We start from the raw sequence: 26,041 nt of genomic DNA, 5'->3' as shown, positions 1-26,041 counted from the left end.
TTGTTGTTGTTGTTGTTGTTGTTGTGGTCTATAACCCCTCAACATGCCCAACTTGGTGGAGAGTGACTGAGAAGAGCAGACGTGCTGGTGCACTCTCTTCAGAGGAGAGCGCGCTCTCAGGTCACTGGACCCCAGTGGTGGGACCCCAGTGGTGGGACCTCAGTGGTGAGTCCCCAGTGGTGGGACCCCAGTGGTGGGACCTCAGTGGTGGGACCCCAGTGGTGGGACCTCAGTGGTGGGACCTCAGTGGTGAGTCCCCAGTGGTGAGTCCCCAGTGGTGGGACCCCAGTGGTGAGTCCCCAGTGGTGAGTCCCCAGTGGTGAGTCCCCAGTGGTGAGTCCCCAGTGGTGGGACCCCAGTGGTGAGTCCCCAGTGGTGAGTCCCCAGTGGTGGGTCCCCAGTGGTGGGACCCCAGTGGTGGGACCTCAGTGGTGGGACCCCAGTGGTGGGACCCCAGTGGTGGGACCCCAGTGGTGGGACCTCAGTGGTGGGACCCCAGTGGTGGGACCTCAGTGGTGGGACACCAGTGGTGGGACCTCAGTGGTGGGACCTCAGTGGTGGGACCCCAGTGGTGGGACCTCAGTGGTGAGTCCCCAGTGGTGGGACCCCAGTGGTGAGTCCCCAGTGGTGAGTCCCCAGTGGTGGGACCTCAGTGGTGAGTCCCCAGTGGTGGGACCCCAGTGGTGGGACCCCAGTGGTGAGTCCCCAGTGGTGAGTCCCCAGTGGTGGGTCCCCAGTGGTGGGACCTCAGTGGTGGGACCCCAGTGGTGGGACCCCAGTGGTGGGACCCCAGTGGTGGGACCTCAGTGGTGGGACCCCAGTGGTGGGACCTCAGTGGTGGGACCCCAGTGGTGGGACCTCAGTGGTGGGACCTCAGTGGTGGGACCCCAGTGGTGGGACCTCAGTGGTGAGTCCCCAGTGGTGGGACCCCAGTGGTGAGTCCCCAGTGGTGAGTCCCCAGTGGTGGGACCTCAGTGGTGAGTCCCCAGTGGTGGGACCCCAGTGGTGGGACCCCAGTGGTGGGACCTCAGTGGTGGGACCCCAGTGGTGGGACCCCAGTGGTGGGACCTCAGTGGTGGGACCTCAGTGGTGAGTCCCCAGTGGTGGGACCCCAGTGGTGGGACCCCAGTGGTGGGACCCCAGTGGTGGGACCTCAGTGGTGGGACCCCAGTGGTGGGACCCCAGTGGTGGGACCTCAGTGGTGGGACCTCAGTGGTGAGTCCCCAGTGGTGGGACCTCAGTGGTGAGTCCCCAGTGGTGGGACCCCAGTGGTGAGTCCCCAGTGGTGAGTCCCCAGTGGTGAGTCCCCAGTGGTGGGACCTCAGTGGTGAGTCCCCAGTGGTGGCACCCCAGTGGTGGGACCCCAGTGGTGGGACCCCAGTGGTGGGACCCCAGTGGTGGCACCCCAGTGGTGAGTCCCCAGTGGTGAGTCCCCAGTGGTGAGTCCCCAGTGGTGGGACCCCAGTGGTGGGACCCGAGCGTGGCTGTGATGCCCAGCGACTCTGTCCTGCTGCGCCTCATGACGCTGCAGAGCGGCAGCTGAGGCCTGCTGCTGCTCCGACAGATGGATGAGCGGCTCCTCTGTTAATCATTGGCCTCCTGCATCAGCTGCAGTCTTGGGTAAACATGAGCGGTGCGTACGCCGCTTCATTAGCTCTGCCTCCCAGCTCCATCAGCGTCACTGAGACGTGGGACGGCCGTAGCCGTTATTCCAGGGCTCTGCAGGTGGACAGTGGCCTGTGGAACCATGGCCATGAAGCGCGGCAGCGGCGCTGCGACGGGACTCCTTCTGCCTCACTCTTTCTCCAAGGCTCTGCGCGGCTCGCCGGGATGTGATCCACATGCGTTCACTCAGCAGGAGGACGAGTGCGGGATCAAGTCAGGTAACGCTCCTCAGTTCCAAAGCCACTCCACTGTGGTCACGGTGGACCTTTTCATTTGGAGGGAAGTCTTCTGCTCTGATGCCAGATGGTTTCTCACATGGGCAAATGTATATTGGAGTCATGTGTGTCACAGAACAAAACAAAGACCGTTGACATTTGAGCTGCAATTTAAATTTGTACTAAACTATTTGAACTGAATTCATGATAAATATGAACAACTGCATCACACACAGCTCACGTATTTCCATGTATGAGTCTATCAAAGAGCTGCATGGAAACCATGATCTAGTTCAGAAGTCGTACTCGTTTTTGTGAGTGGACCTCTGAGCACATTGTGCTCGGCTACTCCACATTAGCAGTTGCATTGATGCAGGTTACAACTTGACAGATATGGCGAAGTACGACCGGCTCTTTGCTTGTGATCTCTGACAATCTCAACCATAACTGAGCAGAGGAGATCAACCTGGGGCCGACCTTCTGTCCAAGACTGTCTCGTTCCCCCTCAGAGGCCGAGGACAGCCACGAGAGCCCGTCCTCTGAGGAAGAGCAGGACCTGGCGGACCACGGCCCCGAGCGGTCCGTCGCGCAGAGCTCCTCCCCCTCCAGGAAGAGCGTCGGCCAGCTCACCAAGGACAAGAAGAAGCAGACGCAGCTCACTCTGCAGTGGTGAGTGCCAGCTGCTCCTCCTCCTGCGGCGCCGCCTCCCTCTCACCGTGTGTCCCCGCCTCAGGCTGGAGGAGAACTACATGGTGTGCGAGGGCGTGTGTCTGCCTCGCTGCATCCTCTACGCTCACTACCTGGACTTCTGCAGGAAGGAGAAGCTGGAGCCGGCGTGTGCCGCCACCTTTGGCAAGGTCAGTGACCTCTGCGCTCTCTCTCTCTCTCTCTGGCTGGCCTGTAACACGCACGCGGCCTCCGCAGACCATCCGGCAGAAGTTCCCGCTGCTGACCACCAGGCGCCTGGGGACGCGAGGACACTCCAAGTAACGTCCGTCTGAGCCGAACCGTGAATGCTGGACTCTGAAGCCTGCTTCTCCACAGATATCACTACTACGGGATCGGAATCAAAGAGAGCAGCGACTACTATCACGCCGTCTACTCTGGAAAGGGTTTGACCAGGTGCATCCTGATGATTTTCCCAGTCGTTATCATTTGACTGCAGCGCTACATTATTTTGCAGAGTTGCCATCTAGGCAGCTGAGTGCAATGTTGTATTGCTGTATTATGGATGAGCCATCAACAAAAGACTTCCGTATATAAGAATAGACCGAGTGGCAACAAAGGTGTCCTTTCCTGTCTGCAGGTTCTCCGGGAGCAAGTTGAAGAACGAGGTAGGTTTGTCTGGCCAGCCCGCGGCGAGCCTGTGCTCACGCCGCCCTCTGCTGCAGGGAGGATTCACCAGGAAATATTCCCTCAGCTCCAAAACCGGAACGCTGCTCCCGGACTTCCCCAGCGCCCGGCACCTGCTGCTGCGGGGAGACGTCTCCAGAGAGAAGGTGGGTGCGGCGGCTGGATGTTCTCAGCCAGCGCTCACGGCTCCCGCGCTGCGCCGCAGGTGGACACTCTGATCGTGATGTACAAGACACACTGTCAGTGCATCCTGGACAACGCCATCAACGCCAGCTTCCCAGAGGTGACGGCGCCACCGCATTGCTGTCTGTGCATCACACCTCCTAAAACCTGCCCCGACACCCCAGATCCAGAACTTCCTGCTCCACTTCTGGCAGGGGATGCCGGAGCACCTGCTGCCGCTGATGGAGAACCCCGTCGTCGTCGACATCTTCTGCGTCTGCGACTCCATCCTGTACAAGGTGACAGCACGTGTTCTTCATCCTCCCCACTCGTCCCTGGAGTCCACTCCTCTCCGGCCCTGTAGCCCCAGTATCTTCTTGGAGCTTCATCATCTCGTCTTCCTCTTGCAGGTTCTAACTGAGGTGCTGATTCCTGCCACCATGCAGGAGATGCCAGAGAGGTTGGTTCTCACCTGAACACATGCTATGCGCTCCACTACCGCTGACACCACTTGGAGCAACCTCTTGTCTGCCAGTCTGTTGGCAGACATCCGCAACTTTGCCAAACACTGGGAGCAGTGGCTGCTCTCGTCGCTGGAGAACCTCCCCGAATGTCTCGCTGCCAAAAAACTCCCCATGGCTCGTCGCTTTGTCTCCTCCTTAAAGAGACAGACCTCCTTCTTACACCTGGCGCAGGTGAGGCACCCAGCCACGGCGCGAGAGTCCACGCACACGCTCACTCGACGCCTCCGACAGATCGCTCGGCCGGCGCTGTTCGACCAGACGGTGGTGACCAACATGGTGCTGGACATTGACAACGTGGACCTGAGCAGCATCAGCTCGCAGCCGCTGCTGAGCGTCACCGCGGCCGGAGACCAGGACCCGGACGTGTACTCCGAGTGTAAGGCGTGGCGTGGGGTGGGGTGGGCAGGGGCGCTCCGGTCCCAGCGACCTGACTCGGGCTCCTCTGACTCCCTCAGACGACGCCATCACCGTCTTCCAGGAGCTGAAGGAGCTGCTGCGCAAGAACGCCACAGTGGAGTCTTTCATCGAGTGGCTGGACTCGGTCATGGAGCACAAAGTTATTAAGGTGAGGACACGCCGCGCAAGGCTCAGCTGCAACCGTCGTCTCCTGCGTGCATTCAACCATCCGAAGAACCAGTAAAATGCCTGCTGGCTGTTGGTGGCATCCGCTTCTCAAGCAAAGATTTGCTGAGCTGGCCTGTGTTTGGCCTCCAGCCTGGAAAGCAAGGCGGCCGCTCGGTGAAGAAGAGAGCGCAGGACTTTCTGCTCCGCTGGAGTTTCTTCGGCGCCAGAGTGATGCACAGCCTCACGCTCAACAACGCCTCCAGCTTCGGTGAGTTACAATGCAGCCATAAATCCAAAAGGCCACACGGGCCCAGGTCAAACACGGCGTTATCTTCGGGTCGCGTGCTCCCTGTTCAAACACACAAAGTAGCTGAGCAAACACGCAGCGGTTGGTGGCTCCAGTCCAAACACTCGGTGACCCCGCCAGTCTGTGCTCGGCAGGTTCCTTCCACCTGATCCGGATGCTGTTGGACGAGTACATCCTGCTGGCGCTGGAGACCCAGTTCAACAACCACAAGGAGCAGGAGCTGCAGAAGCTTCTGGACAAATACATGAGGAACGCAGGTACCAGGAGCAGTTGACACTGCGCCTCCGCTCGGTGCAGCGCACGCATGCGGCAGTTCTGTAGAGCCAGCGAGGGTCGTGTGACGTGAGCCGCACCACACTCTAGCTGGGTGTGTACGTGATGTACGGTTGTGTCTGACTCTGGTTTCCTCCCAGATGCCAGCAAGGCAGCGTTCCAGGCCTCTCCCACTTCCTGCTTCTTAGCCAATCGCAACAAGGTGACTCCAGTCTGCGACCCGTCAGTGAAGGACGAGTCTGTGGTGGGACGCGCCTACATGTCCCTGTCTGACCTGCCAGAAGACCTGGACACGGTGGTGTACCAGGGGACGGAGTCTGCCGGCTTCGCTTCAGGTGAGCGTCGCGTCGGCAGGTTCCGCGAGCCGCCGCCCACACGTGTCCTGCGTCTCCCTCCGTCAGGAGCTCAGATGGACTTCTCGCACGCCGCCGCGCCTCTCATGACACCCCCCATCTCTCCGGCGGCATTAGTTCCGCGAGGCTCTGTCATCAACCAGGGGCCCATGGCAGGGAGAGCCATCCCACCGCCCTCCTGCTCCTCTCCTCCTCCTTCATGCCTGAACTCCTTCAGCACCATGAGCCAGTCTGGGCCCTGCGCTTCCTTCCCGGACAACATGTACCACTGCGGACTCCAGGCTGCTTCCAGTTACTTCCCTCCGGCTCTCTCCACGCCCGGGTTCCAGGCCACACTCAGGTCAGGCCAACTGGATGTTGCACAACACACTGCCACTTGGCCCTCAACATGTGTCTGACCAACAGAACTGTCAATCTGCTTCATACACTTCAAAACCTTTCGGATCACTAACTGCCCACTGCCAGAACTAAAACTAAAAATCAATAGCACCTTTAGACCTCGTGGCACTGAGAGTCATCGCTGCTCATGCCGTTCTGGCAGTTGGGTCACTTTCACAGTAGTATGTCCGGGTCTCTCTGTGGCACGCACGCTCTCACAGTGGCACGTGACCTTCTGACGGCGCCTGGACTGTGGCACGCACGCTCTCACAGTGGCACGTGACCTTCTGACGGCGCCTGGACTGTGGCACGCACGCTCTCACAGTGGCACGTGACCTTCTGACGGCACCTGGACTGTGGCGCTCTCACAGTGGCACGTGACCTTCTGACGGCGCCTGGACTGTGGCATGCACGCTCTCACAGTGGCACGTGACCTTCTGACGGCACCTGGACTGTGGCGCCCTCACAGTGGCACGTGACCTTCTGACGGCGCCTGGACTGTGGCACCCTCACAGTGGCACGTGACCTTCTGACGGCGCCCGGACTGTGGCGCTCTCACAGTGGCACGTGACCTTCTGACGGCGCCTGGACTGTGGCATGCACGCTCTCACAGTGGCACGTGACCTTCTGACGGCACCTGGACTGTGGCGCTCTCACAGTGGCACGTGACCTTCTGACGGCGCCTGGACTGTGGCATGCACGCTCTCACAGTGGCACGTGACCTTCTGACGGCACCTGGACTGTGGCGCTCTCACAGTGGCACGTGACCTTCTGACAGCACCTGGACTGTGGCGCCCTCACAGTGGCACGTGACCTTCTGACGGCGCCTGGACTGTGGCACCCTCACAGTGGCACGTGACCTTCTGACGGCGCCCGGACTGTGGCGCCCTCACAGTGGCACGTGACCTTCTGACGGCGCCCGGGCTGTGGCATGCACGCTCTCACAGTGGCACGTGACCTTCTGACGGCACCTGGACTGTGGCACCCTCACAGTGGCATGTGACCTTCTGACGGCGCCTGGACTGTGGCACCCTCACAGTGGCACGTGACCTTCTGACGGCGCCTGGACTGTGGCACGCACGCTCTCACAGTGGCACGTGACCTTCTGACGGCACCTGGACTGTGGCATGCACGCTCTCACAGTGGCACGTGACCTTCTGACGGCACCTGGACTGTGGCGCTCTCACAGTGGCACGTGACCTTCTGACGGCGCCTGGACTGTGGCGCTCTCATAGTGGCACGTGACCTTCTGACGGCACCTGGACTGTGGCGCTCTCATAGTGGCACGTGACCTTCTGACGGCACCTGGACTGTGGCACGCACGCTCTCACAGTGGCACGTGACCTTCTGACGGCGCCTGGACTGTGGCACGCACGCTCTCACAGTGGCACGTGACCTTCTGACAGCACCTGGACTGTGGCGCCCTCACAGTGGCACGTGACCTTCTGACGGCGCCTGGACTGTGGCACGCACGCTCTCACAGTGGCACGTGACCTTCTGACGGCACCTGGACTGTGGCGCTCTCACAGTGGCACGTGACCTTCTGACGGCGCCTGGACTGTGGCACGCACGCTCTCACAGTGGCACGTGACCTTCTGACAGCACCTGGACTGTGGCGCCCTCACAGTGGCACGTGACCTTCTGACGGCGCCTGGACTGTGGCACCCTCACAGTGGCACGTGACCTTCTGACGGCGCCCGGACTGTGGCGCCCTCACAGTGGCATGTGACCTTCTGACGGCGCCTGGACTGTGGCACCCTCACAGTGGCATGTGACCTTCTGACGGCGCCCGGGCTGTGGCATGCACGCTCTCACAGTGGCATGTGACCTTCTGACGGCGCCTGGACTGTGGCACCCTCACAGTGGCACGTGACCTTCTGACGGCGCCTGGACTGTGGCACGCACGCTCTCACAGTGGCACGTGACCTTCTGACGGCACCTGGACTGTGGCATGCACGCTCTCACAGTGGCACGTGACCTTCTGACGGCACCTGGACTGTGGCGCTCTCACAGTGGCACGTGACCTTCTGACGGCGCCTGGACTGTGGCACGCACGCTCTCACAGTGGCACGTGACCTTCTGACAGCACCTGGACTGTGGCGCCCTCACAGTGGCACGTGACCTTCTGACGGCGCCTGGACTGTGGCGCCCTCACAGTGGCACGTGACCTTCTGACGGCGCCTGGACTGTGGCACCCTCACAGTGGCATGTGACCTTCTGACGGCGCCTGGACTGTGGCACGCACGCTCTCACAGTGGCACGTGACCTTCTGACAGCACCTGGACTGTGGCGCCCTCACAGTGGCACGTGACCTTCTGACGGCGCCTGGACTGTGGCGCCCTCACAGTGGCACGTGACCTTCTGACGGCGCCTGGACTGTGGCACCCTCACAGTGGCATGTGACCTTCTGACGGCGCCTGGACTGTGGCACCCTCACAGTGGCATGTGACCTTCTGACGGCACCTGGACTGTGGCGCTCTCACAGTGGCACGTGACCTTCTGACAGCACCTGGACTGTGGCGCCCTCACAGTGGCACGTGACCTTCTGACGGCGCCTGGACTGTGGCGCCCTCACAGTGGCACGTGACCTTCTGACGGCGCCTGGACTGTGGCACCCTCACAGTGGCATGTGACCTTCTGACGGCGCCTGGACTGTGGCACCCTCACAGTGGCATGTGACCTTCTGACGGCGCCCGGGCTGTGGCATGCACGCTCTCACAGTGGCATGTGACCTTCTGACGGCGCCTGGACTGTGGCACCCTCACAGTGGCACGTGACCTTCTGACGGCGCCTGGACTGTGGCACGCACGCTCTCACAGTGGCACGTGACCTTCTGACGGCACCTGGACTGTGGCATGCACGCTCTCACAGTGGCACGTGACCTTCTGACGGCACCTGGACTGTGGCGCTCTCACAGTGGCACGTGACCTTCTGACGGCGCCTGGACTGTGGCGCTCTCATAGTGGCACGTGACCTTCTGACGGCACCTGGACTGTGGCACGCACGCTCTCACAGTGGCACGTGACCTTCTGACGGCGCCTGGACTGTGGCACGCACGCTCTCACAGTGGCACGTGACCTTCTGACAGCACCTGGACTGTGGCGCCCTCACAGTGGCACGTGACCTTCTGACGGCGCCTGGACTGTGGCACCCTCACAGTGGCACGTGACCTTCTGACGGTGCCCGGACTGTGGCGCCCTCACAGTGGCATGTGACCTTCTGACGGCGCCTGGACTGTGGCACCCTCACAGTGGCACGTGACCTTCTGACGGCGCCCGGGCTGTGGCACGCACGCTCTCACAGTGGCACGTGACCTTCTGACGGCACCTGGACTGTGGCACCCTCACAGTGGCATGTGACCTTCTGACGGCGCCTGGACTGTGGCACCCTCACAGTGGCACGTGACCTTCTGACGGCACCTGGACTGTGGCACGCACGCTCTCACAGTGGCACGTGACCTTCTGACGGCACCTGGACTGTGGCATGCATGCTCTCACAGTGGCACGTGACCTTCTGACGGCACCTGGACTGTGGCGCTCTCACAGTGGCACGTGACCTTCTGACGGCGCCTGGACTGTGGCGCTCTCATAGTGGCACGTGACCTTCTGACGGCACCTGGACTGTGGCGCTCTCACAGTGGCACGTGACCTTCTGACGGCACCTGGACTGTGGCGCTCTCATAGTGGCACGTGACCTTCTGACGGCACCTGGACTGTGGCGCTCTCACAGTGGCACGTGACCTTCTGACGGCGCCTGGACTGTGGCGCTCTCATAGTGGCACGTGACCTTCTGACGGCACCTGGACTGTGGCGCTCTCATAGTGGCACGTGACCTTCTGACGGCACCTGGACTGTGGCACGCACGCTCTCACAGTGGCACGTGACCTTCTGACGGCACCTGGACTGTGGCACGCACGCTCTCACAGTGGCACGTGACCTTCTGACGGCGCCCGGACTGTGGCACCCTCACAGTGGCACGTGACCTTCTGACGGCGCCTGGACTGTGGCACCCTCACAGTGGCACGTGACCTTCTGACGGTGCCCGGACTGTGGCATGCACGCTCTCACAGTGGCACGTGACCTTCTGACGGCGCCTGGACTGTGGCACCCTCACAGTGGCACGTGACCTTCTGACGGCGCCTGGACTGTGGCACGCACGCTCTCACAGTGGCACGTGACCTTCTGACGGCGCCTGGACTGTGGCGCCCTCACAGTGGCACGTGACCTTCTGACGGCGCCTGGACTGTGGCACGCACGCTCTCATAGTGGCACGTGACCTTCTGACGGTGCCCGGACTGTGGCGCCCTCACAGTGGCACGTGACCTTCTGACGGCGCCCGGACTGTGGCGCCCTCACAGTGGCACGTGACCTTCTGACGGCACCATCATAGCTGCAGAGCTTCAGGAGCCTCCCAGAGCTTCCTGAGAGCGGCCAGAGGTGTCTGATCTTCAACGGTCTTCCCTGTGTCCAGTTCTCAGAGTCCATGTCTGCCGTCGGGTCAGGCCTCCTCCTCCTCGTCCTTCCAGCCGTCCTACAGCGCCCCGGGCGGCGCCTCCTCCTGCTCCCTGAACTCCTACACTCCAGGCCCAGACGCCAGCCAGGCTCCGGTTCTGGACCCAGCAGAGGTGTACGGCTACCTGGAGGCACAGACGTATTCAGCCTCGGCACAAAGCGGTCAGCCATGTCTAGTGGAGGCCATTTCCTCGCCGGGTCGCTGAGGTGAGACCCAAAGCTCTCTCTGTGTGGCAGGTTACTACAGCAGCAGCAGCAGCAGCAGTTACCTGGAGGGCCAGCGGATGGCGTCACTGGTGGAGCAGCACGTGTCCGTCATTAGCAGCGTTGGGAACCGCCGCTGCTTTCCTTCCGTGTATTCCGAGGTGCACGATCCGCTCAACCTCCTGGACGAGCCCAGCAGGAAACCAGCCGCCGCTTATTTCTCCGACACCCCAGCAGGTAAACAGGAAGCAGGCTTGGGACAGCCACAGGTCAAAGGTCGACTGAGACAGGCTGACCTGTTCCAGATCCGTCGCTCCAGTCCTCGCACTGCATGTTCGCCCTCTCCTCGTCCTACAACCCCCAGCAGAGGGAGCCGTCGGCCGCTGAGGTGCAGGAGCTGGTGTCGTCGCTGCCGCCCATCAACACCGTCTTCATGGGCACGGGCTGAAGGAGACCCGCTGACTCGGCCCCAAACCTCTGCCTGGCCTCGGATGCATCCGTCAGAACAGCCTCCGTTGTCTCGGAGAGGTCGACCAAGTTTGACGAAACACGTCGCGCTTGTCTTGACGCACAACCCGACTTGAGTCATGACTTGACATTTGGCCTCACTCTTGACTTGACAACTCCATTATCTGACATGCCTCCTGACTTGATTTAATCACCAACAACTGCGCTAGAGACTTGACTGTGTTGAGCTGTTCCCGATCACTCGTGGTGTCACTGACAAGGGGCTTGACTCCTCGCTTGAGAACTGATTGTGTCTTCGATTAAGAAATAAAAGGGAAGCTATTCGTGACTTGATGGACTTCACTCTGCCTCACCTGACCGTGTCCCCAGACTTGTGACCTGTTCGGAGATGTGATCGACTTGGTCTGGATTCTCTGGTGACTTGGCTGAGACGTGTCACGAAGGAAAGGCTTGACTGGAGTCTTGACTGACAGAGCCACGACTCGGGGCTATGATCCAGACCAGTGTGGAGGCGACAGCATGAGGCGAAAAGTGCAGACGAGTGCGACAGATGGCAGCAGATGATGCTTCATTGCTGGGTCAACAATGCGGCCGACGGTGGTCCGACCTTTAGCGTGAACAAACGTCAGGACAATGTTTAACCAGAGCCTCAGTGGAGCCGCCGGCTCCATCTGCAGACAGTCTCATCCATCTATGGTCAGTAACACAGGTCAGCGGACGTTCATTTCACACCTGGAAGTCAGACAACGTCCTCCTCAAGGAACAGCTTCTTCCACTGCTGTAAATCACCACTGTCTTCTGGACTTTGACCACTGTCTCCGGGACGGTCTGCGCTGTGACCAGGTGACCTGACAAACTCCGTCAAATGAATAAATACACGTGAGAAGGTGTGCTGAAATACGCTTGGACTTCAGTGAGGACAGAACAAGAACATGAAAATATCTTTGCTAAATCCAATTCAATTCAATTCAAATAAAAACAAATCCTAACCCAAATGCTGTTTGAACAGAAAATACACCAATAAATGAAATTGAAAAATGAACGCTTTAGCAAAGAAAATAATAAAATAGAAAAATGACTTCTGTTATTTAAACACAACAAAACCATGTTAACAGATCAAAGTGAAGTGAAAAACCCAACCAAAACATACAGTATACAGTATGTCGACGATAAGACCATGAAAATGACTACGACATATTTGTAATTGAAATAAAAGGCAATTTAATGGAACGTATTTCAATTTAATATATATAAATATAAATATATATATATATATATATAATATAATATATAATATAAAGTAAAGGTAAGTCAAACCGAACAACACAATAAAAAGAACATTGGAAGCGAGTGCAAATTGTAATCCACAGGACAAAATCCATCACCCAAAAAAGACTGAATCCAGCCATGTGATTCATGCGCTGGGAGCGACATGAATCAACAGGGCAAAACAGATCAGCGACAGTGGCGAGCGCCGACACGCGCGCTGTGGTTCCTGACACTTGACTGAGCCTCGGTTTCATGAGGCGCTGAGGACTCAGGAGAGCACGACCAACTCATCCAAGACATGCAGTCCACATTTGAAAAACGACAAGTGGAACCTTTTTCTCCTCTCCACAGAGTCTGTGGTTCAATTTCAGCAAGAACTGGCAGGGAACTCTATTTCCTGGAGGGTAATTCAAGGTCAAATATCTGGGCTGCAATTCTTCCAACCTCCATCAGAGAGAAGCACAAGCTGTGTTTTCACACAAGCGTGAATGGCTGCAAACAAACGTGTGACACCTTCCAGTCAAGGTCGCCATACTGGCGCTGGTGTCATGTGACGTGTCCTGCTCTATAAAACCAGCGAGTGCGTCGCTCGGGCTTTACGTCCAAGAGAGACAGAAGTGCAGCGTTCAGGCGGACGGCACCGATGAACTGGAGGAGCTGAGGGGAGGCCTTTCATGAGCCGAGCGACCACCTGAGAGAAGCTCTTCTGCCATCCACCACCATGGGTCGGAGGGGATGGGCAGACGTCTGCTGTCACGTCTGAATGACACGTGACAGACAAATGTCCACAACCAAAACACACATCCGTCATTCACTCCCCGCAATTTGGACACCACACGTCTATTTTTGTGTTGTTCATTTCATTTTCTGAATGGGACAATGTTGCTCACCTTTAATGAATGTGTTATTTTTTTAAATCAATGGTCCAATTTCAGTGACTTTATTTTCATTTAGTCGCTAGCTTCATTCATTCGTCACACGGTCACTGCTGCAGATTCATCTAATAAATGACTGGTAAAAAACTGCGTTTGAAATATGTAAAACAAAAAAAAAACCCAAATAGTTCAAATAGTTCAAACGAAACACTCAAGTTGGCTGTATGTCAAGAAAAATCCAATGTATCTGCACAATGACATTCAGTAAAATACCACAAATAAAAACCACTCATTTCCTTCAAAGACACGCACGGCGGCCAACAGTGAAGAAAACAAATGACTGTAAAATTGTGTGTGCGATTTCGTGTGTACATGAAGCAACAATTTCAGGTGACGTCCAGTACGAGCCGCGGCGGCCATGTTTCTGAGCCGACTCCTCTGCCTCCCTCTCCCACAGGAATGGAGTGGCTCCTGGTGCGCCAGCCGCAGGTCGGTCAGACGACGGGACGGAGACTCCTTCGTATGAAGCCCAGCGTCTCAGCTTCAGCAGGGCTGACGCGTCGGAGTGAGAGGCCCCGCAGCTGCTCCACCAGCCGTCAGCAGCAGCTCGAGTCTGAGTGTCCTGAGGTCGACGGAGCTCAGCAGCTCAGGAACTGTGCCACAGCAGCAGATCACATTCTGACAAGAGCGCCGTGCCCCGATCTGCAACCTCTGGAACTAGACCAAGAAGTTCTGCTTCCCCAGCGCCATCAGAACGTGGAGACGCAGCGGCGCTGTGGTGCGCATCGCAGGAGACGTCTCCAGAAAGTGGTGTGGAGGTGATGTCTGGCCCTTGCTACCTACAATGTTTATTGGACTATTTGTGTGTGTGTGGTGTCTGATGTTCAACCAAGCTGCAACAGGCTTGGAGGAAAATCCCTCTGAGAAAAGGAGTCCAACACAAAGTAGCCGAGGGAGAAGGACCCAGCTCCTCAGCTGGACCCCTCTCTCTTCAGGTGAGAAACGCCACGCCGTGTTCCACACAGGAGTGGTGCAGTATCCGGCTTCCTGGCCACTTTAGTGGCAGGAGTGAAGGCGCTGCAGATTCAGGCGCCCACGCGGCCGCACCAAGCGAAACCTTCAGAGCCGCTCCAGCTCCACCGCATCATCAATGGCATCATCAGACCTGGTGACTCCTGTTCAACACCCGTCTGCCGAGTCTGGACGCACAGGAGGACAGTTCCTGAGGACAATGGTTGCATTTACACTCCAGTCAGCGCAGTGGAGTGTTGATCTTCCCGAGCTGAAGAGCATCTGCGAGGGAAGCACCCACTCTGCGCATCAATCCCATGGAGTTAATTGCTTGGCTGCATAGTGAAACTGCGATGGAGGCAAATAAAGGACGGGAGCTTCACCGCAGCGCGGTAGTGAGGCGCCGCGCGCTGCCTCCCACACACTCGCCGCCAGCCACATTCCTGCCGTCGGCGGCGCGGCCCTCAGCATCCGCAGCCAGAGACGAGAGGGAGTGAAAGACGTGCTGCGGCTCAGACGAGACTCTTCTGACTTGACTCACCTTGACAAGACACGGCGGCGCGAACAAGACTGCTAATTACAGACGCCACTTCCCGCGATCACAAGCCGCCTTTCGCTTCTCACCCGCTTTTCTGTGCGTCTTCTTTGACGTGATTTTACAATTTTGGCCTTGCAATTAATTTTGCGCCACCTCCTTTCAGCACTTGGAGTGCGTGTTTAGCGTGTGAATTCTTGCTGGAGGGAATAAAAACCTCAAGTGTCTGCAGATAAAACAGGGCGCTTGATGATTCAATCACACACATAATGCTGCCGTGGAGAGGGGCGCGGGGCTGGCGCTGACAAGTGGCCCCGCCGACGGCTGCCGGCGCCCTGAAAACATCCACTGGCACAATGGAGGGAAAACACTTTTTCACTTGGCTTTTGGAAATGTTGTTGTTTGTCCTCAGCGTTATTGACAGCCGCTCTTCACTGCAGTGTTCGGCGGCAGAAATCCCAAACATGCCTGCTTGGACGCGGCTGAAAGGCATTCTTCAGCGCACTTTAGCGCGTCTGCGTGTGAAGCTCAAGTTCACACGCACTTTCTCTTTCTCTTTTGACCCCCACTCACTGACTCGTTGGCGTGCATCAGCTCCTATAGCAGCGTCTCGTCTCAGTGGACAGTGACGCGAGGCAGGAGGCCAGTGCAGAGCTGGGCCAGGCCTGACTCACCCCTGCTTCAGCCACTGTGCTGGCTTCACGTTAGAGCCACGACAACAACAGGGGAGGGAGAGAGACTGACGGACCCAGCGTGGCGTTCCACTGAAGAAGCCCATCGACACCTGAGCCAGGACTCCGGCCTGTTCAGACCACAGTCCTCATGGCTGTCTTCGCCTGAGCGGCGAGAGGAAACATGCTGCCTTTCCCCGTGTCGTAACACGAAGGAAAACGGAGCGCACGTGTCAGCGAGCTGCCCCCTTGTGGCTTCGAACTGAACTGCATGGAGGAGGATGACTGCGACACGGCCGAGGTCCGAGCCGTGTCCGAGTTTCGGCGACGTGGCAACCATCAGGACGCAGCGCCGCTGTGCCTGCAGAGCAGTCATCCCTCTGTTGAAGATGACACCTCCATTTCAAAAACGAAACACTCACTGCTGAAAATGGCTGTGTACTTCACGGAAAGATCCAAAAGAAACAGAATTGAATGAGAGGAGTGTCGGACAAATGAAGAGTGCGACGCGGTGGTGGTGAGGACGGCTGCAGACTGGAGCCAGAAAACTAAAAACGACTGCTATTGTTGTCAATAAATGTCAAAACGTGGCCTCACATCCTCTTTGGCTGGTTCCCATTTCGGTTTCAAACCATTTTAAAAATGGGATCTATGTTACATAGAACATGACCTGCATCATTTCTAAATGCATATTGAGTCGACACAAACAAACACTGCATTATTCAACATGCTTATTATGCTTATTATCATTGCAGATTTTTAGTCAATATTTTAGCCCTGGAGCACAAGTCAACTGGAAATAAAAATGTAGAGATATTTCTGGCAGTGACTCAGAGTCATGTTCATGAGAGGGCTACCTAGTTGCTCTGCCTTCCACCAAAGCTTCCTTCGCAGGCAGCAGTCTGTCCTGTGCTGAGACGCCATGATATTCTCCAGTCGTCTGTCCTTGAACAAGCAAAAGAGATGCTTTCCTTCAGACTCTGAAGAGGAGTGAGACCTGGGTTTTCTTTCCTTTTTGATTGTCGCAGGTCAAAAAAAAAAAAAAAGACGTGGAGCTTTGTGCACTTGTCTCACAAAGCGAAGGTCTTGGGTTCAAAACTTACCCGAGAGCCTTCTGACTCGCCGTGGCGGCTCCAGGTGCGTGGGTGAGTGTTGGCGGGGGACGCTGAGAGGGATGTTGTCAGGAGGAGCGAGTGGTCTGTTCCAGCCGTACGCCATGAAGATGACGGGCCAAAGGCGAGGCCACCACATGACAGGTTGGAGCCTGGCTGAGGAGGTCACACTTAGACACGCGTCTCTCTCAAGGCCAACAACTTCTTCCTCCTCTCCAGAAACAGCCCAAGTATGCTGCGGCTCTTCTCTGGGCTCTGCTAAATGTCAGGGCTGATTCAAGTGTCCGCTGCGTGTGTTTGCAGCGTGTCCGTCCGTCTGAATAGAGGGGTATTCTGTCATCTCTGCATTGTCGTGTCCCTCCTTTCTTCCGCCTCTGACCTTCTATTATGAGTTGCTTGGAGACTAACAGAAAAGAAGCGCTGTCCGAGCCTTTATACATTTGCCTCCCTCCCTCCTCCACCAGTCCGTCATCCATAGCCCTCCTCGAGCCTTCTCCCTCTCGCGTCGGTCCGCCTGTCCCCTTTTGTTTCTGCTGGGTGTCTTGCAGGCCAAGTCATCGCTCCAAACAATGCGTCTGGCTAATAGGACACACACACACGCGCCATTATCGCCTGCTTTTCATTCGCAGCAGGCGAGACTTGGCCTTGAGATGGATACGCGTTAAATGCCTCCCTGCCTTTACTTCATTTGTTTCCAATAAAAATACAATCACAGCAAGTAAAACTGGATCAAGCTGCGGCCGCTGGCGCTGCTCCACCAATAGCAGCACCAGTCCCCACGCCCGTCCATCGATCCCCGCTCCTCTGTTCGGCGGCCGCGTGCCTGCCTGCGTGCACGTGAATCCGCGGCTCGCAAGGCCAGTCATCAGGTGGCTGCGCCGTCCTCTGGCTCCTTTTCATCACGCCGCCGCTGGCGCTCTTCTATTGAAAGGGAGCCTCCCTGGTCCTCAGAGCGCAGCAAACACAAGCGCTCAGACGACGACGAGGCCTCTTCATTAAGGAGCTGCCGTACGTGGAGACGCCGCTAATTAACAGGCGCGGCGGCCCGCGGGACGGATATGAAAGAAAAATGTTTTGTGCCAAAGTGAATGTGAGAAATGCTCATCAAACGCTCCGTTTTGCCTGGTGTAATTACCGTCGAATGGCCTGGCGGAGACTCCCGGGAGACGGAAGATGTTTGGCCGGCAAGTGCCCTGCTCTTTATTTTCACCTGTGGGTGTCGGGAGGCTGAGCAGCAGCGCCTGGAAACCAGAATGTCTTTCCCTTTCTCCTCCAGAGCCAGGCGGCTAATCAGGGGCAGGTCGGAGCGGGAGGCCCGAGAGACGGCGAGCCCGGCGCCGCGGCTGGTAATGACCGTGACACGGACTGGAGGCGCATAACAACGAGACAGAGAGACGGGGCTGGCTGTACGGCCACCTCCAGCTTTGCTCTTCTCACGAGTCGCACCCCAACCAGCCGGGCCTCTGCTCCGGCAACGTAACAAACATGGCAACGCGTACAGAGCAGACAAGCCAGCGCTGACACATCGCACCGTGCGTGCCGTGTTTATCACCTCAACGTTGCTCAGGAAAGCTGGTCAACAGATGATTATCCAATCCAGCCGACCGAACCGCCGAAGGCTTTAGCAAGCTCTGTTAGACGGCGCAGACTGTATTGTTGTCAGGCCAGTCCCATTGCCACGCTCAGGGTACGAAGCTCCGGTCCCAGTTCAAAAGACGAGGACAGAAGAAATAGCACCGACATTACATTTGACATTAGCAAAAGTAACAACGAGGTAGAGAAAGACCCAAACTCTCGGTATGATAAAGTGGGAGAAGTGCAGCAAATGCAGTATTCCCAAGTGGCAGGAAGTCAAAAAAGGTCACCATTACTGACACTATTTAGGACACTCGACTCCGCGACTCTGGAAAATGAAGGCCAAGAAAGTAATTTCTACCCTGAATCCAAGAGGTCCTTCTTGAATACCTAATCAGTTTCACAGATGCACAACGCAGCCATTTGACCGGAGGTCTGGAGGATTCACACAAACTACCAGATTGTTTGTCTTCTATTCTTATTGTTTCATTTTGTTGCACTTGATTTTTGTTTAGATTTGCACAATGTGTCTAAGTTGGTGGGATCCTCCCTGACGTTGTCAATCCAGCTGATGGACGGTGCATCACGGTAGACTCAGATGGATTCTTTCGTGTGGGAACCAGGAAGGCGACTTGGGGGGAAACCAAAACATACCGCGAATCAGCCCATGACTGCTCATCTTCAGGTCATCTTCTTGGGGTGAGAGATTTGAGCTTGACAGACAGACAGCTTCAGCGCATAAGGATGGCTGTCCAAGCGCAGCACAGTAACACAGCTCGTGCTAGCATGCACGTGGCTAGCACCATGGAGCGCACGGCAGTGCAGGTGGATTCTGTCACCCACCCGCCATGACGCTCAGTGACTTGCACACCGCAGCGCCTCCACATGAAAAGCACAAGCTGACAAGGAATTTCACAGCTCTGTCTCGCGAGCTATCGTCCGGTCTTAGAGCCAGAGTTTGTCGGCGCCGTGAAAAGTCAGCTCACAGGAATGGAGCAGCACGGACTCTGGGACAGCACTTCACATGACCTCGGCTTCATCCTGCCGTTCCCCGGTTGTTCTGCCGGCCTCCTACGCTTTCAGTGGCGTGTCTCATTCAGCCAAACGTACACACACACACACACACACGTCCGGACTTCGCGGCCCTTTTCTAACTTGGGGAGAGGAGATGAGGGGAGCCACATGACTCGTGATTCATGAGGACATTCATAGAGCTGTCACACTGGAGGCAGGTGCACACACGCATCCAACGACAAATGGGGGTCTGACCTCATCCTAAAACACCGCAAGACGGTGGTGGGGCGGCCGGCGGGATCGCTGGTGCGAAACACACACACACACACACAGACACACAGACACACAGACAGGGTTTCTAAACAGTGAGCTGAAACCTGACCAAGTCGTGAAAGCTTTATCACCAACTTGGAAGTGGCGGCTGACAAAACCCCCTCTGGGTGCCGGTGCGCTCCGGTTCCAGGCCCGGGTGAGCGCACCAGCACCACGCTGGAGGGTCAGCTGCAGCGCAGTGACCAACGAAGCAGAAGCAGGCTGTCAGCAGGGCACGCGCCAGTGTCGCAGGCGGATTCTGTGGCGGGCGGGGATTGTTTATAAAGTGCAGGACTTGATGGGCTGTGGGTAGTAATAGAAGAGCGTGCAGCTCCACTTCACAGCCTGTGATCTCAGGGTGGTGACATGGCTTTCCGAAGTCTTCTTCCACAAACCCGCTCCGTAGCAAGTGTTTGGGTCACGGGATCCACAGGATCTGCCGCACCCCCAACACGGCCCACAGGCTTTACAACATTACCTCATTCCAGAGAGGTAATGTTGCGGCCGTCTGCGTGGCTCGCGCGACTCGCTGCGGATCTGTCTCGCCACGAGATTCCCATTCTTCCTGCACTGGACTGGATTGGTTTTGCCGAGACAAACACGGGTAGCTGGCTGCCGCGGGTGAAGTTGGCCGCCTCCGTGCTCAGGTGCCGCCGTCCGCAGCTCAGTCAGCCATGAGCTGTTACTGTGTCATTCAGCCGTGTGTTTGGATGGTGGGCTGCGTTGTTGGTGATGGCGACATCACGGTGTCAGTTTGATATCATTCAGCCTTCATCTAACACGGCCTTGATATAACTTAAGCGACTTGTAAGAATATGAAAAGGCCGTCGCATCGATTTCTCATCACAGTTTGAGCGGTGAGTGTATTTCAATCACCAAAAATAAATGTTATCAGCTTATTAAGGCAGAGTGAGTGTTTCGATGATCTAAATCAATGAATGATGAAGCAATATTTCCACAATGACAAATTGCTTCATTGTGATGCACTGAAACCATAACACAACAGGTTCTCTTCTCGATAACCTGGATGTACATGTGTAGTCAGAAACTGCAGAACCAAAGCACCTTCAATGAAGAATAGAATTATTGCTGTAGACATGTAAAGCGGAGAGCGAGTCGCGATCCTGAGGACAGAAAACTCCCACTGACTCTGCACTGACCACCACAGCTGGAGGACGATGGAGCTGCTTCTGGTGAGAGACAACGATCGGCAACAACAACGGCCACGGACGGATTCATTGCAAAGAACCGACAAGCGATTGCTGTGACGGCCGGCCCAGAAATACAGAGCAGAAATGTGACTTCGATGTCGGTGGACCACAGTGCTAAAGGTGGGTTCCAACACTGATACAGTTAGCCTTCTGGCTCAGCTCTAAGAAGAGCATTTAAATGCAGCTCTGTATTTTAATATTTGTATGATATTGACATCTGGAATGTGAGTCGGAGCCAATGTGGCAGATTTTTGCCCCCTTCACTTTTTAAAGGGAACTGACAGTTGGTTTGCGTCTATTTTTGCCGGACCAAAAGACGGCAGCGGGTGCCCTCATGCTACCAGACGAGAGCCGCACCTCGTCTGCCACAACTCGCCGAGAAAAGTGCTGATTTCTCAGGAGTCTTCTCCTCCTTAGCTTCAAGTGTCACATGAGCGCGTCCATATTGTTGTTTCCATTCCTGGAAATCCTCCTGCGCAGCAACCATCGGCCGACAACGTGACCAATTACAGCGAGTGACATCTCCTGTTCTCCGGCCTGATGAGAAGGTCCAGAGCCTGGCCCACCTCTGCGGCCTGGCTCACCTGTGCTCCGTCGGGATGCTCCGGATTCCCGTGCCTGCCCGGGTTTCTGCAGCTTGTTAAGAGGGCATGCCATGTGCGTTTCCACTCAGTCTGCATGCCTGGCACACCCCGCCACAAGGTGGACATACGTGGCATAGCTGCCTCGCACTCGCATGTGATGAAAGGAAGCATTCATTAGGAGATCTCATTTACATCGCTCGCACAGACCGAGCGCGATTATCACCAGCAGGCACGTTCTCATCACTTAAGAGGACTGGCATTCTATTGCCATTGGTGCGATGACTCGACTAACCCAAGCATCTGTGCTACACACTGCTGCTCTCGTGAAAACCAATCCCTGCCGCCTCGCTATATGAAGAGGGCCAGTGGTGGCCCGGGGCCCGGGGCCCGGCCGAGCCCCAGGACGAGCAGCTCTCTGGCAAATATGAAGAGGGCCAGTGGTGGCCCGGGGCCCGCGGCCCGGGGCCCGGCCGAGCCCCAGGACGAGCATAGCTCAAGTAAGCTACACATTTACAACAGAGGGAGCCGGAGTGGCACTTAGGGACATGAGTGGTGGAAGCACAGCCGTGCCGGAGAAATGCAGCCACTGCGTTATGATGCATTATTATTATTATTTTCTCAGCAGTGGTTACTGTAGCGCTAGCATGTGTGTAGTAGGAGGAGGAGAGGTTAGCACGACCAGCAGTAGAAGTGGTGGCACTAGTCGAGCATCAGCTGGTGCCACAGCAACGTGACAGAGGTAGCTCTACTGACAGTTCTAATGCCTAATAAAAGGTGGCAGGAACACATGGACGCTGACATGGCACCAGACAACACCACCACCAGAGCCTGGCTGACCTCCTCAGTGAACTGCCTCTCTCCTGCATCAGTGGCAGGTCGAAGGAAAGACCTCGATTGGAGCATTGGAGCTGAACTCAACAGAACGTCATTTGGATCCAGCTGCACACATTTCAAGCTCCTGCAGGCCACAAGAAATGACTTGCTGGGCTGGATTTGGCCCCCAGGCCTGGAGTTGGACAAGGGTTGAACTCATGTTGCAGTGCTGGTTGCAGAACTAGTTGCATTCACAGGTATAGCTCCAGTGGTGATAGTGGTGGTTGGCAGTCGGTGGCAGAAGCAGAGATAGCTGCAGTCTGTGTTGGTGGAGTTTCAGTCTGCTGTTCAGTGGAGTTCGCGCTGGAGGAGAGCAGACAAACTGGCACATCGCTGCCCCCCCCCCCCCGCGCGCATGTGTGCCGTCCTCTTCCTAGTATGGTCACTGTGGCGCAGAGCTGCTGCTCAGGGGCCTTTGCCTGAAGCGAACGAATGAGCGAGAGCCAAGGGCGAGAAGGAGCCGACAGCTGGGCCTGTCAGCACCCGGAACAGGAGCAGCAGCGGGAGGCCCGCGAGGCGGAGCGGGGGCCTGTCGAAACAATAGGCCGGCGGAGTTACAGGAGGCCAGCGCCTTGACGCCGGCCTCTGAAACCTGCTATCTTTAAATCCTGTTAGAACGTCAACAACACGCACGTGGCAAGTGTGCGGTACCAACGTCTTGACAACTACCCTCACACTGATACTTCCATGATGAGTCCCATCTGAAGGCCTTAAAGACGCGTCCAGCGAGCTGCAAATATATTAGCGTCATGTTGAACCTGGCAATTGGACAGACACATTATGACCACACTCTGACATTCAGGCAGGATCTTGTCAAAAGAGGTGCTCCAGGTGCTCGACATCTCTTTTGTCTCCACAAACAATAGTTTTGTTGACAAGTGAGGAGAGAGCAGAGAGTGAGTCACAGCTCTCCATCCGAGAGAGAGTGGCCGGACAAGCACTGCTCCTGCAGGTGAGGCGTCGCAGGCAAACGGGAGGAGGCCCAGGGCAGAGCCGGGACACGCAGGGAAAACCTGAGCCGGGAACATCCACCAGTCTCTCGGAAGAAGTGGAGGAGGTTCCTGAGAAGACAGCCTGACTCACCAGTGCTGAAAAGAAGGACACTGCTTCATGAAGCCTCATCAACTAGTATCCAGCTAAATGGAAGGAAATTCATGGATGGAGTTGAGCCTTCGTCCAGTGACCCTCACCTCACAGTCAGTTGAATGGTATTTCTTTCATCACAGCAGTTCCACTGTGGAACCTTCGACCACCACAGCAGAGTGTGGACAGCTTCGCAGGACTAGACTCCTGGTCGCCTTTTTGAAAATGACCATTGGAAGAACAAGATGGGAGAAAGATGTGTGTGACTAAAACTGTGGATGGAGGGTGTAAACCGTACGATGATTTTCACCTATCGCCACTGACGACAGGTGTTGCACGTCCCAAAAGATAGACATTTTTGTCACCATTCCGCGCGTACGTCTCCTCGCTCATCCCCCAGCGTGCACAAATATCGGAGCCCGTCGGCAAAGCAGTCCGTGAACCTTTCAAGGTTTTGTTCTGCGCAGGAAGGACGCCACAGATGTTATTCTTCAAAAAGCATCACATAATAAATGAATGAAGGGACAAAATAAATGGATATTCAGGGGGTCTTTCAGAAGCTGCTCTTGCTGGTCCACGTGTAATAATGCATCGGCACAAATAAGAGGAAGAAAAAAAGCTTTTAAATAGTGAAAAAGGAGAAAATTGAAAAGTATGCGTCCAGCTCAATCAATGTTCAAGTAATTATCAAAGCACTAATTACATGGATGTCGAGTGAAACGTACGTTGTGTCCTTTCAAAATCCCTGATGACACTTTTGACCTGGTTGGGCATGATTTGAAATGGCTTCTGTGGGTGAGTGCTGGTGCTGTTTCAGGAACGCGCCAGAGGCCGTCAGACGTCTGGTGAAGAAAGAGCTGAGCCAAAAGACACGCCTCTCTGTTGACTGCAGGATTTCCACTGGCTCCTCCAGCCTGTAAATACCAGGCTCAGGCCTGAGACTGGACTTTCTCAATCTCCACTTAAACACCACCCAACAGACACAGGCAAAATAAAAGAGGGGGGCGAGTCTGGTGAGAGAGGAGTCTGGGCCGCTGTGCCAGCCTCAGAAAGTGGAAGGATGAGATGGACAAATGAAACATGAAAGACAATTGGATCGTGGAAGAAGGAATCTAAATAAATCGGTGGCATCATCAGCACTTTTCCGGACAATGAAAGCGCCTATTGTTGAAACGTGAGGTCAGTCCGTCCCGAGTCCGCCCGCAGGACGGGGCGCTACGTAGATGGCCTCAGGCCTCACCAAATGCCTTTCAGAATCGACGCGCACAAAGACACCAGTGCATGAAAGCAGACACGCGCTGTCCTTGGTCGGCCGCTGGTGGACTGGTGCTCGATGGAGGGTCACGGTCGGGTCCTTCTCATCAAGCAGCCGAACAAAACCAGCGCACTCCTCCACCACCTAGAGAAACGCTGCTGAAGGACGAATGAGGACGGACGAGGTGTTTTCTCTGGCGCCACGCACCTGCTCAGCCGATTTACCACGACGACAAAAACATGGGCCCGTATTCATGTGCTCGCGGAGCTACTCCTGGTTCATCACCATCACCGCCAATGAACATATGACACATACAAGCGCCGCGCTGAATCTTGCTGGACCTGTACAAGCAGATGGTGACCTTGACCAGAACTGACGACGACTACCAACAGCGAGTATTTTTGAGGCTCCAGCTGCTTAAAACGTGGGCCCTCACGGATCCCTGGGAAGGTTCCCTTGGGAAATGGATGCTACTTGCGCCACAAGCCTCCAGCTAAAGCCGAATGACGTGCTGCTCTTTAGCAGCCTTGGTTTTGAACGTCTTCCAACACCATGGAGCGACCTCTGACTCTCCAGTCAGATCATCTGGTGAAATACTCGACTTGAATGCCATCATCGGGCGGCTCCCTCTGTTCAATTCAAGTGCGGCTCTCTACCACAACACGCGCTCAGATGTCAACGCACAATTCCTCGGCTGACCTTCCCTCAATCCACCTGACAGCCGAGCAAATTCCAAACATTCCCGTTTTTTTGGAGTAACTCGACCGCTGCGTTCTGCTGCCCCCTGTGGCTGGAAGCGGGTAGGTTCCTCCCCCTAAAAAACGTCCTCAGCGGATCCTCGTATCACCTTGGAAGTCGCACAAACACAAGGTATCCGACAGAGAAGAGTGGCGCTGCACTTGAACGACAGATATTCTTGGATTTAATGGCTTCTCTGGGACGCTTGTGCGGGGAACAGGTGTCCCAGTTGTCGGGAGGGTCAGCCAAGAAAGCATGCAGGGCCAGTATGACAAAACAGTGGAGTGGTGTTGTGCCCAGGAAAATCCACATTTTCTGAGGATCCAAGTGCGTCTCACGCCTTTCAGGCTGACATCCCTCAACAGTGCCGTGTTTCAATCTCGGTGCATGAAACATCCGTAAGTGTCCGCACGACAAGTGAATAAAGGCTGGAAACGTCACGGCTCGGCCACACTATTGTAACCCTGGATCAGTTCAGTTGAATCTGGAATTAGCAGGCCACATCACAAGGGTATTGCCACCGGATTTGGTTCTACATCGAGCTTTACCATGAGATGTACCAGTTGTGGAGCGACGTCAGAGTCGCACCCTCCTAGTTTCCACAGCCACGTTAGGAATATTAACGCATGATGGGCTCTGGGGCCAACAACATCTGCACCAGGGGAACTATGGGTCAGGCAGCACAGCGGGTGGAGGCTCGTGCCGCAGGGCCCCAGCACCAACCCATCGTGCGGGTGAGGCATCTTCCGTGTCCGCTCCACCCTCCATGCAAAACCATGGAGAGGTGACTCGGTGCGAGCCGGGCACTGGTAGCTGGGATGAATGAATTAGATATAGAGAGCAGGAGGCGCAAGAGGACAACGCGACAATGTCCCTTCACTCTGTGGACAAACATGTTTTCTGTTAAGAACAATTCCATGGACGGAGAGCTGAAGCTTCAGGCCAT

The 26,041-nt window shown here is 56.2% G+C and overlaps 2 protein-coding genes across 5 annotated transcripts; both read left to right on the top strand.

Annotated features, from left to right (window-relative positions):
• Window positions 1-43: 43 nt before the first annotated feature.
• On the top strand, window positions 44-1,543 carry LOC128768569 (proline-rich protein HaeIII subfamily 1-like). The gene is made up of 6 exons (XM_053881529.1): window positions 44-55; window positions 103-263; window positions 402-907; window positions 976-1,215; window positions 1,326-1,411; window positions 1,466-1,543. Exons 1-6 carry the CDS (start codon window positions 44-46, stop codon window positions 1,541-1,543), a joined length of 1,083 nt encoding a protein of 360 aa, XP_053737504.1.
• Window positions 1,438-13,378, top strand: rfx6 (regulatory factor X, 6). Of its 4 annotated transcripts, XM_053880998.1 has the most exons (20): window positions 1,438-1,883; window positions 2,390-2,549; window positions 2,614-2,737; window positions 2,805-2,866; window positions 2,925-3,002; window positions 3,187-3,214; window positions 3,272-3,379; window positions 3,439-3,516; window positions 3,581-3,694; window positions 3,806-3,855; window positions 3,931-4,090; window positions 4,151-4,295; window positions 4,375-4,484; window positions 4,634-4,751; window positions 4,925-5,047; window positions 5,204-5,398; window positions 5,465-5,756; window positions 10,265-10,467; window positions 10,543-10,746; window positions 10,815-13,378. In XM_053880998.1, the coding sequence occupies exons 1-20, from the start codon at window positions 1,748-1,750 to the stop codon at window positions 10,955-10,957; spliced, it is 2,631 nt and encodes an 876-aa protein (XP_053736973.1). In that variant the 5' UTR covers window positions 1,438-1,747; the 3' UTR covers window positions 10,958-13,378. The 4 variants fall into 4 exon arrangements, with proteins under 4 accessions (XP_053736973.1, XP_053736971.1, XP_053736972.1 ...); XM_053880996.1 differs by having other exon boundaries at window positions 3,931-4,295; XM_053880997.1 differs by having other exon boundaries at window positions 3,187-3,379.
• Window positions 13,379-26,041: the final 12,663 nt, after the last annotated feature.

Source organism: Synchiropus splendidus, chromosome 12 (assembly GCF_027744825.2).
Source record: "Synchiropus splendidus isolate RoL2022-P1 chromosome 12, RoL_Sspl_1.0, whole genome shotgun sequence".
Classification (NCBI taxonomy): domain Eukaryota; kingdom Metazoa; phylum Chordata; class Actinopteri; order Syngnathiformes; family Callionymidae; genus Synchiropus; species Synchiropus splendidus.
This window is presented reverse-complemented; position numbering and strand designations above follow the sequence as displayed.